This window comes from Leucoraja erinacea, chromosome 5 (assembly GCF_028641065.1).
Source record: "Leucoraja erinacea ecotype New England chromosome 5, Leri_hhj_1, whole genome shotgun sequence".
In the NCBI taxonomy this organism is placed as follows: Eukaryota; Metazoa; Chordata; class Chondrichthyes; order Rajiformes; family Rajidae; genus Leucoraja; species Leucoraja erinaceus.
In genome coordinates, this window is record NC_073381.1 from 43,951,189 (window position 1) to 43,966,977 (window position 15,789).

The 15,789-nt window shown below is 44.2% G+C and overlaps 1 protein-coding gene across 1 annotated transcript in view; it reads right to left on the reverse strand.

Moving 5' to 3' along the window:
* Positions 1 to 15,789, reverse strand: part of LOC129697170 (putative Polycomb group protein ASXL2) — a 176,782-nt gene that overhangs the window by 23,153 nt on the left and 137,840 nt on the right. Inside the window, 3 exon segments of the mRNA XM_055635475.1 lie at positions 4,417 to 4,513; positions 5,991 to 6,154; positions 11,288 to 11,419. Of these exon segments, the coding sequence (XP_055491450.1) occupies positions 4,417 to 4,513; positions 5,991 to 6,154; positions 11,288 to 11,419 (393 nt within the window).

Here is a 15,789-nt window from a genome sequence, read left to right on the forward strand (position 1 = left end):
GAACTGGCCGAAGCGATTGCCAAGCCTGCCTTGGTCTTCAGACAGCTGGAGCAGGGGGTGGTTTGGGTGGGAAGGGGCACAAATTGACCTTGGCTGTTATGGAGGTAAAGGAACGGTAGCATTTCCTGCGGTTGCAAGGGAAAGTACCAGGGGAGGGGGTGGTTTGGGTGGGAAGGGACCAGGCTGTTATGGAGGGAACGGTCTCTGCGGAAAGCCAAAAGGGGAAGAGATGGGAACATGTGGCCAGTGGTGGGATCCCGTTGGAGGTGGCGAAAATGTCGGAGGATTACCTGTTGTATGTGGCGGCTGGTAGGGTGGGAGGTGAGGACAAGGAGGACTCTGCCCTTGTTACGAGTGGGGGGGATGGGAAGTGAGAGCTGACCTACAGGATATAGAAGAGACCCTGGTGAGAGCCTCATCTTAGTCGAAGAGTGGAACCCCTGGTCCCTAAAGAATGAGGACATCTCCGATTCCTGGTTTGGAACACCTCATCCTGGGTGCAGATCCGGCGTGGATGGAGGAATTGGGAGTATGCGATAGAGTTCTTACAGGAAGCAGGGTGGGACGAAGTATAGTCCAGATAGCCATGGGAGTCAGTGGGTTTATAGTCGATGTCGGTCAGTGGTCTGTTACCTGCGATGGAAATAGTGAAGTCTAGAAATGATAGTGAGATGTCGGAAATGGTCGAGGTGAATTTGAGTGCACTTCAACACCCCTTCTCATTCCGAATCTGACGTTTCTGTCCTGGGCCTCCTCCATTGCCGGAGTGTGGCCCACCGCAAATTGGAGGAACCGCACCTCATATTTCGCTTAGGTAGTTTACACCCCAGCGGTATGAACTTTGACTTCTCTAACTTCAGATTGTCCTTGCTTTCTCCCTCTTTCCCCTTCCCCCCTCTCCCACTAGCCTACTGTCTCTGCCTCTTCCTTTCTTTTTCCTGCCTCCCCCCCTGACATCAGTCTAAAGAAGGGTCTCGACCCGAAACGTCACCTATTCCTATTCTCCATCGATGCTGCTTCAACCACTGTTCCTCCAGCATTTTTGTCCACCTGTGATAGATTCTACTATGACTGACATTCAAGATTCTTTCTTGTCACAATAACAGACTACTAACACTTTACATGTATATTCATCAATGCATTTGCAATGTAAGTAGAGTCTTGAAGTATAGAAGCTTGAACAAAGAAAAGAAAATAAGGTGGCACATAACAGTTCAACTGCATGGTTGAATGTGGATAAACAACAAATATGGGAAACAATGAACAGTTTAAAAAAAAAAAAATTCTTAGTCTGGTTGCAAATTGTTAATCGAGTGTCACTGTACCTTAATTGGTACACGTGACAATAAACTGACATTGAAACCTTGAGATTAGAAAGTTTAGTGGAAACCCGCGGGTTGGCATACACCAATATGCAGACAAAGCAATTGCCAAGAGTGATCACCGAATAAACTAAACTAAAGAAACTAATAGAATTAACTTAAGCAGAATTAAGAATTGATATATAAATGAACACTCACAATAAAGATAAAGCGATGATATGAAATAAACCCAAACTGTTTTTGCTACCAAAAAGCCTCAGAAGAGTTGAAGAGCCCTTCTCGTTTGAGAAGAGATGAATGGAGAATGAGGTGATTTCTCCCACTTTAAACTATGGTGTGAGAGATTATGGACAGCAAAATAGAAAATAAGGTTAAATTAAGTTGGGGTCTCTCACCGGAAATTCATTTACATGGACTACAAGCTTGTATTTCAGTGCCAACACATAAAATGCTTAAAAGTAAGCAGCAATGATATGTCAGAGAATAATACAGGAGATAACAAGCAGAATGAAAGCTTATGAATTATAGACTGCTGGATAAATTCAACTTTGATTAAAGATCAATCTAAAATGTTAAAATCTGTCTCCACATATGCAATCTTATCCAGCAACACACTTTATTTCTGATTTTGCTCTATTAAAATTTTCAACATGGAAGACTTTCAAAGGGTGTCATTCATAATTAGCGTTAGCAATGTTTCTATTCACAATTTATATCCTGAAAATCCTCCTATGGAAAAAAATGACAGGCTTGCTTAAATTTGAATTAATTTCTTGAATTGATATTTTAAATTTATTACGAAAACTAATAAAACTTTACATTTAGTTCAGTGTCTAGAACATTTGAACAAATGCAATATCCTTTCATCTCGATATAACTAAAAGTCGTTATCTTGTGTGTGTGGGCGCGCGCGTGTGTGTGTGTGTGTGTGTGTGTGTGTGTGTGTGTGTATGTGTGTGTATGTGTGTGTGTGTGTGTATATATATGTGTGTGTGTATATTTGTGTGTGTGTGTGTGTGTGTGTGTGTGTGTGTGTGTGTGTGTGTGTGAGTGTGAGTGTGTGTGTGTGTGTGTGTGTGTGTGTGTGTGTGAGAGAGAGAGAGAGAATCTGGTTAATTCCTATCTTCTTCCAAATGCTAGACCGCAGTCTTCCCATTTTCTCACATCCTACTCACATTTTCCCCGTGGTGGTGATAAACATCTTCCCATTGCATTAACACCTATATTTCCAAAGTTATTAATCGTTGAAATTTTGTTTTAAACAGGCAAAACCGCTTCTCATAGAGAGCCTATTTCCAGCAGCTTCAAATGATGATGTCACAATGCCACTCACAGACGTTCAATCACAATGGATAGCCAAAACAACCTTTTAAAACACCAGCTACCAGTGACGTAACAACCCTCCCCCTCCCCCTCCCCACCATGGTAGTAGAGTAAAGCAGAATATTGCACCACCTTCCAGTGACGTCAGGGGGAGAGCTTCATTTCAAAAACAGCAGCTCCCCAACCGTCACTTTAAAGATAACATTTATTTTAAAACACCTCGCTGTTCGTAAAAAAAGATTAAACTAGCTTTTATTCACTTTCTCAGCCCCACACGCTGGCCTTGGCCCCACTCGCTGGCCTTGGCTCGGCCTTGCTCGCAGGCCTTGGCTCGGCCTTGCTCGCAGGCCTTGGCTCCGCCCCGTTCGCTGGCCTCGTCCCCACTCGCTGGCCTCGGCTCGGCCCCCCTCTCCAGTGCACCAATCACAATGGGCTCTCAAGCTGCCGAGTGCCACAACCCCGCCCCCCCAGCTTATTCATCATTAAAGTTTGCATTAAGGCTTGCGTTGGGGGAACGGATGAGTGCTGGAATATTGCGTTGGAGGAGCATTCGGTCTAGTAACCTTTAAAAGTATGACCTGGGAAATTAGACTGCTACTTAAACAGCTTAAACCTTCAGTACTATAATCTTATTTTATAAATGACGATCTACACCTTTAATTTATTCACGATCAGCAAATATTTCCAGCCTCTATGCATGCTAAGACATTAATATTTACTTATTTTGAGGGGGAAAAACCTCAGCTTAACTATTCAGATCAGAATCCTGAATTCTCAGACTGCTCAATTTCCCTTGAAAATACTCTCATTCAATATGTTGTCCCCTCTTTTGAGTGTCCAACCACATAAGCAATCCATTCAACAGAGATTTCAGGGTCAGACTGAGGTGAAATGGAATGAAACCTGTGTTTTGGCACTGATAATAAAAATGTCTATGATCTTTACAGTGCTGAATTGTAACGAGCACTGGGAGGACAAAGAATTAAATCTTAAGATCACATTTTAAAACTGAACATCAGATTACCCGTTGCATGACATTGCACTGATGTATAAACACAAACAATAGATTTTAAGAAATGAAAATATGCAGCTTGAAGTTCATGATCTTTGAGAGTCACAAGAGCAGCACATGGAGATATTAGGAAAATGATTCATCCATTGCCAAGTAAAATGCTGATTTTTCTATCATTTTTTTGAAACAGTCACTTCTGTTAGTGTATGTAGGCTACTATGCATGATCTTCCTCAGAGACCAGACAGTACTTCAGCAATGAGAGCGGAAGTTGCTGAGTTACTCGGGTTTACCACTGCATCGAATTGGAAAATATGAATTTGGTGACTGACCCTATTAGTTCAATTACAATGTGAACATCACAGAAAGAATCACCGCCTCTTTAGATATTAATTTCTGTCCCATTGTAGACACATTTAATGTTTCATAAGAAAGATGTTACTTCAACAACCTCATTCTTTTAAAAACTCATTCACAAAGATGCATTGTTGTGAATTTGGGATAAATTTACAGAACCATAATCTATGCAATAAGATTGTTTCAAAATAATGTATCAGAATATTATTTTTAAATATTTAAAGCAATACACTTACGAGAAGTGCAAGAAACATCACATTATTATGGTGGTCCTAATAGTTTTCTTATTATAAAACTGTTGTGAAAATTCAATTTTTTTACTGGGCAATCACTTAAGCGGATAAATGGAATTTGTACAATTAAGTAACACTGCTTATTATTGTAAATGTCGGAGGTTACTCACCCTCTGATAACCGTTCCTTCCAGCCCTGGGCTGCAGAAGTAAAGAATTCATTATTCAGTGCTGAGGTGCTCAAACGCATGAAGCCATCCGTCCCCATCTAAGGTAATTCAAACAGAACATTAGGGAGAAAAGCATTGCAAAGGCAGTCGATTGTACACTTTACTCATATGGTTGCTGCATTTATATGGGGCAAATATGAAATTAATAAATGGGAGGTAAAAATCTGACTATTAATTAAATTAAATCTATAATTAAATATTATCCATTAAAATATCAATATGAATGGACAATTCTGTTCTCACTGTGGTTCGCTTTTAACAGTAGAGCTAATTAGATAGGATGCAAAACATACTCCAGAATGGCATTTGTCCATATTGTCCAACTGTTCAATAATAATAATAATAATAATAATAATAAATTTCAAGTTAATTACTCCCCACAATACCCCCTTTCAGCCTGTGCAAGGTATTTCCAACTTGCATGTGAGCTGTTCCAAACATTTGGGATTTTGCATGGCCAGAAGCAATCCAACTTCTATCAGATTCAAAGCCCCACAAAATCTATCAACCCTTCAGAAGCTTGCCACAGATACTGCTCAATGGGTTTGTTCCAAGTTGCCAACTATAAAGCAACCCAAACTTAAAATATTTATATGAGAGGTTAAGCAAATTTCCATGGGCCATCTCATGTTTGTGTTATGAAATACAATGAGTGCAAAATTTGGCTTTAAGCATTATCCAACAACCTGGGTAGACCCAGTGTGTGCAGTAACTCAGCGGGTAAGGCAGCATCTTTGGAGAAATTGGATAGATGATGCTTCAGTGAAAGTATGGAGGAGGGGGGTGGGGAGGGGAGGGAATTGGAGGCAAGAAAAGCCCACAACAAATCAGGGTCGGCAACAATGAGCTCAGGCAGGGTAGTTCCGTGATAGGTCAGTTGTTGGCTAGGGAAGGTGTGATCTCGAAGGATACATTGTTGTGAACTGTGGAACTGATTAAACGACTAGGGTGGAGGGAGGGCTAGAGGGAAGGGAGGAGGTGAGTGTTTGTAGAAGTTACTTAAAATGAGAGAATTCATAGTATGAACCCAGTCCATACCACCCGGTTACCAGATACAAACAAAATATGAGGCGCTGTTCCTCCAATTTGCATGTGGCTTCACTCTGGCAATGGAGGAGGCCCAGGCCAGAAAAGTCAGTATGCGAATCTGAAGAGGTGTTAAAATGGTTAGCATGTGTTCAGCAAAACGGTCACCAAGACTTTGTTTGGTCTCATCAATGTACAGGAGCCCACACTACTACATGAGTGCCGGTAATGAGATTGGAAATGTGGTTTGGCAAATTTGCATGCTTTCTTTTGCTGCTGGGAATTAAACAATCTCATGAGATGATTTATTCTTTATTTCTGAACCATTTACCTTGTCAATATCAATTCACCATGCTGCCTCTGGGGGTGATAATGCACTGTCAGTGGTCTATTAAAAGTTCTGTGCAACAGTATTCCTGCTTGTTTTGGTACAAATCAGGATGCAGCATTTGATGGGCAGAAGGCAGAGCCGTGTTTCCATTTACTGACCTGTCTGTCCACTTCAGGAAGCAGGAGGAGCAGGCGCTGCTGGAATTCACCAGGGAAAACAGAAAATGTGTGCTTATTGATAAGGGCCCGCAGATTTGTGTTCACAAGAATGGAATCTGGTGTTTCTACGTCAATGTCCATGGCTTTTGTTCTTTTCAATTGTCCTAAAAATTAAACAGAGGGGATGAAATGTTCCTTACGGTAGCTGGCTCAAATTTGCTCAATTCCTTACCGCTGAAAAACAAAGCAGAAAAGCACCTCCACTCAGTTTGCAATAACCAACCTGATCTCCCGGTGGCTCTGCACTTCAACTCCCCCTCCCATTCAGAATCCAACCTTTCTGTCCTGGGCCTCCTCCACAGCCAGAGTGAGTCCCACCGCAAATTGGAGGAGCAGCACCTCAAATTCTGCTTGGGTAGTTTACACCCCAGCGGTATGAACATTGACTTCTCCAATTTCAGGTAGTCCTTGCTTTCTCCCTCCTTCCCCTCCCCTTCCCAGCTCTCCCACAACCTACTGTCTCCGCCTCTTCCTTTCTTTTTCCCCCCACCCCCCCCCACCCCGACATCAGTCTGAAGGGTCTCGACCCGAAACGTCGCCTATTCCTTCGCTCCATAGATGCCGCCTCACCCGCTGAGTTTCTCCAGCTTTTTTGTCGGCCTTCGATTTTTCTAGCATCTGCAGTTCTTTCTTAAACATTATTTAAACATTATTACAAGATTAAGTCATTAGTCTCATTTTACAAATATCTCTGGACAGTCACAACTGATTTCAAATTTACATGAAATAATATTAATGGTTAGAAAGTATGACAAATGCTCTCACAAGTACTCCAGTTTTGATTAACATTCATCCACATGTCAAACAATCATGCAATCACAGAAAATGTAGAATGCAGGAGACATTTAGCAAATCCATCTGTGTGGGTTAAAAACAAACATCCCACCTCCTTCCATTTTCCAGCACTGGGACAGTCATACTGCAGGACATAGTTCTTCAAGTACGCCACCAAGTACAAGAATCATACAACATGGAAATAGGACAAATCATCCATACCGACCACTGATATTAACCCCATTGCCCAGCACTTGGTCAAAGAACCAACAGTACGCACAGGACCAGGCCCTTTGGCCCATAATGTCTGTGCAGACTGTGATGCCAAATTATATTAATCATATCAACCTGTAGATGACCCATATCCCTCCATTTCCATGTGCCTTTCAAAATGTTTCTTAAATGTTGCTATCATATCATATGCTGGCAAGCCTTTCCAGATACCTGCCAGACTGTAAAAGAAAACTTGATTTGCACATTTTCACTAAACATTTCCCCTCTCACCTTAAGCTTTGCTCTTTAGTTTTCTGGTTGATCTCTCGTGTACCCTCCACATTCTTTGTGAAACAAAGGGGGGGTGGGGGGGTGGGGGGTGTCAGAACTGTATACAATACTCCACCACTTCCTCACACAGGTTATCTTTTCAGCCCGAATGAATGCTGCACAAATGTTATTCTTTTGCTTGTTATGTCTGTTGTATAAAACATTATCGATCTGATTTCAGTTGCAATATTTTCTCATGGTTTCTCTTTGCTTTTCAAAATCCCCATGCAATATAACTCCTACATTTTTAATACTTATTCAGGCTTTCAGCAATAGCAAACTCAAGTTACAGACACAGGCTCGCTGTTTTTTCCCTTATCCAACCCAACATGCACCTCGTCAGCCCAGAGGCTCGATATTTAGCAGTTCTACTGGTTTTCTTTGTGGGAAGATTTTCACCCTGAGCCCATTTAATATCCTTCCTTAATAATTCAGTAGTTCAAGACTGAATTAATTCAAGTTTCAAGTTTCAAGTTCACTTTTGCTCAATCACTTCTCAGAGGATTTACAACCATTTCTCTTATTCCATCTTTGTCCTTCCATTCATTAAGCAATACTTTACAACTGATACTCTTTTGAAACATCCTCTCCCTGAGCCATCCAGGATGCTGGGGTCATTACACACCAGGAAAACCTCCCTCCTATCAGTTTTCAGTAACAAGTTGCTGACGAGAGAGTGTCTCCAGAGGTACCTAGCTGTCTGTGTGGCAGTCACCCATTCTCACGTTTGCACTGGTGGGTGACCACTTGCTGAAAAGTGCTCAGTCTCCTAGAAGATGCTCCACAATTCATAGTTTGAGCTCCTCCAGCACTAAGAGTCATAGAGTGATTGAGCCATAGCACGGAAACAGGCCTTCAGCCCAACTGGCCCATACTGACCAAGATGTCCTATCTACACTAGTCCCACCTGCCATGTTTGGTCAATATCCTTCCAAACATTTGCTATCCATGGGCCTGTCCAAATGCATTTCAACCTGCCTCAACAACCTTCTCAGGCAGTTTGTTACATATACCTGCCACCCTCTGTGTGAAAAAAGTTTCCCCTCAGGTAAATATTTCCCCTCTCACCTTAAACGTATGTCCTCTGGCTTTCCATTCCCTTACTCTGAGTAAAATAAAACTATACTTTCACCTTATCTATTTCCCTCATGATCTTATATACCTCCATAAAATCACCCCTCAGCCTGCCCAATCTCTCCCGTTAGCTCAGGTCCTCAACTCCTGGCAGCATCCTCGTAAATCTTCTCTGCACTCTTTCCATCTTAACGACATCCTTCCTATAGCAGGGTGACTAAATTAAACACTATATTCCAAATGCCAACATCTTGTACAACTGTAACACTCATGGCTAACCAGGATCTCGGCAGCATCCTGCAGTTTCCACATGGCACAAACAGAAGTGCATTCCACAGGCTTTGCCATGCCTCCTTTCCTTCAGATAAACACACACAAATCAGAAATGTTACAATTACTGTTACGCACTTCTTCAATAATAGAAGTTAATTTTTTTAATACAAAACTGCACGGATATTCTTGCACGTTTGTGGACAAAAAGCTTTTGCCTTGTTCCATCACAGTACAAACACTATTAACAATTATTAGCATAGCTACAATTAAATTATTGCTGCTTGACCTGCACTCTAACATGCCATAAATAGCATGGTTTCTAATGTGACTGTTGGTTAAACTATCACATGCATAAAAAAATGGATGTGACCTAGTGTATTGAATTTACACACCTTACGGGGAACTATAACTCCAGAACATTAATATTCAATTAAACATTTCCACATTTCACACAATATCCTCATAATATCCCGTGTGTTCCAGAAACAATGCTAGGACAGTAGTGAAAATAATATGGTTCAACAGAAAATGATGAAGAGGATATACTGAAAATATTTAACCTGAAGTCTATACATACTAATGTTCAGTGTTTAACTACTTGATACTGTGATCTTTCCTTATTGCTGCTGGAGTCCCTGAATATCAAATCGCTTTGCTTGTTTTTTTTAATCTTTGCTAACATTTTCATTCTTTTACGTCCTGCTTAGGGTTCACACACTGTTCATGTAAAATTCAGTGACTTCCCTTTGGGCAACATAAGTGGAACTGAACCTCATTGAATAAAATATTAAAGATTTGACTGGAAAATCATTTCATTGAAAATAATTTATCTTGTCTTTAGGCCAAAATAATCTTTGTTCAGACTATGCAACTGAAAATTGAATAAAAATGTGTTTGAATTGATGTTAAAATCCAGTTCATATTTTCATATTACATAACAATATAGGGGGGTGGCAAATCCCCTGTATGTGTGCATTCTTGGCCAATAAACGTATTCATTCATTCAATCATTCATTCATCATTCATTCATTCATTCATAACAAACAATACTTATTTGGTATGTGGGATGAAATGAAAGCACCCATGTCTGGGGTGTAGGGGGGGGGTAAACCCAGACAATAACAGGGAGAACATTTAAACTGCATGCAAATTGCACTGCAGGTCACAATTTTGTTGATTGTACCATGCACCGTGGAATCCATTTGCTTCTGGTTCGGATCTTTTGGGGAATTCACGTAAGATCTTCTCAGAAAATACTGATAAAACATTCTTGTTTGTTTTGATGTTGCAAACAAACAGCACCCAGTAAAATTAACCCTCTAACTATCGATGACCTGATAGCTTATATACAAACCTTTTTTAACATGTTTGAAACCATGCTCGCTTGTAATTTGGTCAAACTGCTAAAGAAATACATACATAAATTTACCAGAATCATACTGAACTCAGGGCAATTCACACTAACTTCTCTTCAAACTCACTAAATAAATAACTTTGAATGTTGTCACAAGGAACTGCAGATGCTGGTTTACAAAAAAGTCACAAAGTGCTGGAGGTACTCAGCAGGTCAGGCAGCGTCTCTAGATATACGTCGGAAGGAACTGCAGATGCTGGTTTAAGCCGAAGAGACACAAAAAGCTGGAGTAACTCAGTGGGACAGACACCATCTCTGGAGAAAAAGAATAGGTGTTGAGAACCTTTTTCAGTCCAGAGAAGTGTCTTGACCCGAACAGTCACCCTTTTCTCCAGAGTGTGTCCAGATACATGGATAGGTGACATTTCAAGACCCTTTTGTTTTTTATTCCTGGAAATGGAGGCTAATATGGGAAAATGGATTACAATTCAACATGAAAGATGGAGATGTTCATATTACGAGTGCTCATTGATATTTCACACCTAATCTGAACATGGGTTGAAACTATTTTTTTTCTCTATGGTTCGCCATCACTCTCGTTACAGTTGCATTTGGTCTGGTAGGTTAGCTTTGGCAACCATGCATTTCATATGCAGTATTCCTCTACTTCGAGAAATCATAGTGATTCAAATAAAATTAAAAGCTTTGTTGTGAAATATGCCATTCTGGTATTTAAAAAAAAAAATAACGAGCATTTTTGTATGTAACATAAAGCTGGACTAACATTTTGAAGTCCCTTAAGGTTGGATATTCTAACAGTTGGCTATCATTTTTACACAACCCACATTCTGACAAACATTTTAGTGACCATTTTCCTTTTCCTGGACAAAGTAATTATTCTTCTTAACAAATACTTCAGCCGAGTCAACAATGAAGTTTTGAGACAGCAGGATTGCATTTGCCACTAACTGTGCTGAAGCCTTATACAATAAACATTGTATGCAATGGTTCTTTGTTTCGGTCCCAGGAATGCATTGATCAGAGGGATGAATTGGACTTTCAGCCCTTTCAACTACACTGTTGGTGTGCTACTGCTCAATCATTTGTAACCTAAGATCCATTAACTTTAATGAATATTTTCCTGTGATCCTTTCCTTGATGCTTTCAATTTTTACTGAACATATTGTACATCGTACAAAGAAATGCATTTCAAACTCACTTGCATTGAGCCTCTCAGATCTCTGAGAGGGCTTCCTGCCCAGTCCAGACAGGGTTTGATCCATTTTGCCAGATGCTGATGAACTGCAGGTTGAATTCTGAGAACGCCCATCAGATTGCTTCATTTCCCAGCCTGTGGTGAGAAGTGATATTCTGTTTTATGATTTAAAAAATGCTGCATGTCCACAACAACGAGAAAGGACAAATACATTTAAAAAAAATGCCCAAGTCAAACAAGATCTGGTCTATCTAATGCCTGTGTGCACATGTATCTCTATATTTGCTCAAGGCTGCTCTTTGTTCTCAAGGCATATCATCACATCAAAGAAACCTAATGGCCATTTTTACATTATAAAGTTGTTTCAAGATCAAGCTAAATATAATCCCTTTGACATCATGGCAGATAATGGTGTTTATTCATATCAATTTTAAAGTCATTGATTTGAAATTCTTTGGCACAGCGCAATGCCTCCATGCCTGAAGCTAATTATTGTAACAAAAATAAACCACCAAACGTAATCAGCTTCTTTATGGACTGTCACCTCCCATATTCATTTGCTGCAGTAATCCAAGCTGTTGAATCTCTTGCATGTAGGACTTCTTGTTCGTTCCATCCCTCTTCTTGTTGCTAATGGCTTTTGAAAACCTGCTTTTTCTACCGCTACCCCACCATTTCTTTCCTACTGTAATCTAATAAGCGAGTTCGGTATTCCGACTGCGCATGCCCAGGTCAGAGGTCACTAGCTATAAAAAGTCTTGGCAATAGTGGTGCTGCATTGTGTGCAGGCTTGTGTTTCGGTCGTAGTCGGGGTTGGCTCTCCGTCGCTGTGGGTGCTATTGGGCCATCCCCGTCCCCTCCCCGGTGTCCCGTCCCTGTCCGGAGGTGTCCGGGGTGGCCCTGGGCTGGCGGGACGGCCCCGGACTTGCAACCCCTGCTTTATCCGCCGGGTTGGCCCCAGCAGCCCTCCACCTCCACCCCCCTCCCATCAGTCCAACACCGAGATCATGCTGAAGATGGTCAGCCACCGGCCCTTCTCGAAGACGGACGACTCGGAGTCGCTGCTGCTGGAGTCATCCTGGTCGGAGAGAGAGTCTGCGGACGGGCTCCTTCTGGACATGGATAGGCTGGGCGCCCGCTTGAGCTACAGGTTCTGTTGGTGATGGTGATGCTGGTGGCAGCAGCAACTCCTCCCTCTCCCTTGCCCAGCCCCAAGTCCAGAGTCCGTGCCAGCTCCAACTCCAGGTCGGGGCTGAAGGCAGCCCGCAGCACGGCCCAGTCTAGCTCCGGGCGGAGGAGGCTGAGCCCAGGCTAGAGCTCTGGCGCAGGAGAGGCCGAGGCCCTCGCTCCTCCTCGGGGTTGTGGGTGAAGTGGCAGCGGGTACCGTAGGGGCAGAAGCTGGTGGCGTGCAAGGTACGGCTTGTACTTGGGATAGCGGCTGAGGCCGTGGGCGAACTAGCGCTTGTCACCGTAAGGCCCATCGGTGACCGGGTTCCTCTGGAGTTGGCGCTGGCTGTGGTTCTGTGGGTCTGAGGCCGCTGGTGTTGTTGGTACAGGCTGTCGGCTGGCACGGCGGGAGAGGCTGAGGTGAACTGGGGTTGGCGTTTCTCCCCGCTGGGCCTGGGGGCTGGTGTCCCGGCGGTCCGGATTTCTCCGGCCGCCCCCCGGGTGGGGATGGGACACTCAAGTGAGGGGGGGGGTGGGGGGAGACGGGGACCGGGGACGGGGTCCAGTGGCCGTTCAGTGGCAACGCTTGCGAGTCACCCCTTCACCCGGACAAACCCCTTCGCCCGGACCCAAACTATACTCACTGAACCTACAGCGCTTTGTTTGATTTTAGTTTATATTTTAATTTGAATTTGAATTTATAGCGTTCTACCTTTGACACATCCCATGATTCCTTGCGTTTTTCGGAATCCCGAACTCGCTTATTGCATTTCTGCTCACAAATCCCTTGATCGAGTCTGCAACACCTTGACCCCCCCCCCCCAATCCGATCTGGTCACGTTTCTGATCTCATAAGGTCACAAAGAATAGGAGTAGAATTATGCCATTTGGCCCATCGTGTTTGATCTCTCCCATCTAACCCCATTCTCCTGCCTTCTCCCCATAACCTCTGACGTAATCAAGAATTTATCTATCTCTACCTTAAAAATATCCACTGATGCACAGCCTTGTTCTTCAAACATGCTTGCAATTCCACCAGCGTCTTGGACCCTTTCCATCGAAACAAGTCAGGATCGAAACCGGTTCTCTGACTGGCCTCAGAGGGTGGCACGGTGTCGCAGCGATAGAGTTGCTGCCTTATGCCGTTTTTTAAAATCTTTTTGCCTAATTTCCTCTATTCACTCTGCAAGACCTCATATCTTTTTCACATCGATGTCATTTGTGCCAATGTGCACAACGACTTCAGGATGCTCATCCTCCCCCTTGAGAATGCTCTGCAGCCGTTCTGAGACGTTCTGGACCCTGGCACCGGGGATGCAACACACCATTGTGGAATCCAGTTTGGGATTCTGTCTTCTGTCTGTCCCACTAACCACCACATCTTCTATCACTATAGCCCTGTTTGACTTCAGTGAGTCTCAAATACAGTTGAAACAATGGTGGAAGCTAATTCAATTATAACATGGTTCTAGGTCAGTACTTGGAGGTGAATATTTATTGGTTATGGGGAAGGAGGAGTGGGACAGCAGGGCAGTTCAACAAAAATCTACACAGGCACAATCGGCAGAATGGCCTCCGTCTACACTGTGTCGGCCTGGAGTGATTTTTGCATCATGACCTAAAGCCATCCACTGGAATCATACAGAGTTCATCATTTTCCATTCATTCATTTTAATGGATAAAATAAATAGTTTGTGATTTCAGTCATGTGCTTGCAATGTGTGCTCCATGTACAGAGGCAAAAGATTCAACTTAATTTATAACAAGACATTTAGCTCTGACAGCAACCTCTATAATACTAAAACGTTGTCTTGTGGTGGCTGTGTGTGTGTGTGTGTGTGTGTGTGTGTGTGTGTGTGTGTGTGTGTGTGTGTGTGTGTGTGTGTGTGTGTGTGTGTGTGTGTGTGTGTGTGTGTGTGTGTGTGTGTGTGTGCGCATGCGAGATAAATAATCTGGTTAATTTTCCTATTTTCCTCCAAACGCTAGGCCACAGCCTTCCCATTTTCACCCATTCTACACACATCTTTGCCGTCCAGGCGATAAACATCTTCCCATCGCATTCCAACCTATATTTCTGAACTTTTTAATCATTTGATGTTTTAAAAACAGCCCGAAAACTCACCCATTTCAGAAAAAAACCCCTAGTGACGTCACAATGGACTCGCAAGGCAGGACGGGGCACTCCTGGAGGGAGGGGCACTCCAGCGCACTAGCGTGGTGGCGGCTGCCAGCACCCGAATCCCGACGGGGAGGGTGGTGCTGGAGCTGGAGTGAGAACCCAGCCCGGGGCTTGGGTGGGGCCGTGACCAGGGCCGAAAAAGAAGCCGCCACTGGAACCAAGGACGAGCCTGGGTCCGGGGTCAGGGACGAGCCCATAGCAGCCCAGGCGGTGGCCAAGCTGACAGCTGGAATACGAGAACCAGGCTGAGTTCCAGGCCTTGGCGTAGGTCCTGGGGCAGGGAATGGGAGTGAGGGGAGGAGGATGGCGGAAATGAGGAGGAGGGAGATGGGGTGTGGAGTGTGGTGGCAGAGGGAGATTGGCGGAGGATGGAGGAGGGAGATGCCCCTCACTCCCACCTTCTCTACCCCCTACCTCTCGCCCCAACCCCCTCTCGCCCCCCCCACTCTACCCCCCCTCTCTCCCCTCCTGCCCCCCTCTACCACTACCCCCCCCCCCTCACTACCCCCCCCCCCCCTCCCTCCTACCCCCCTCCCTCTACCCCCCTACTCTCTACCCCCCCCCCCCCCCCCCTCCCCTCTCCCCCCCCCCCCCCCCCCTCTCTCTACCCCCCTCCCCCCTCCTCTTCCCCCCCCCCCTCACCCCCCTCCCTCTCTACCCTCCCCCCTCTCTCTACCCTCCTCCCTCCTACCCTCCCCCCTCTCTACCTCCACCCCTCTCTACCCCCCCCTCCCTCTCTCTCCCCCTCCCCCTCCCTCTCTACCCCCCCCCTTTCTACCCCCTCCCTCTCTACCCCCATCCCTCCCTCTCTACCCTTCTCCCTCTCTAGGGATTGAAGAGGGAGGGTGAAGAAGAGGAGGAGGGAGTGCTGGGGATGAGGAGAAATGAGCCGTGCTTGCGCAGTTGGGGGCTATGCGTGAGGTTTCATTGGGACAAAAGACAATAGGTGCAGGAGTAGGCCATTCAGCCCTTTGAGCCAGCACCGCCATTCAATATTGCGTTGGGGGAATGGCCTGCGTTGCGGGAACGGGTGAGTGGTGGAATCTTGTGTTGGGGGAGCATACTTGGTCTAGTTTTCTTTAAAAGGCATGTTTAACAGAGCAAACGACTCAACAAACTGTCATGAAATTGAATCTAATTCAACCTCTTGGAGGTCAAT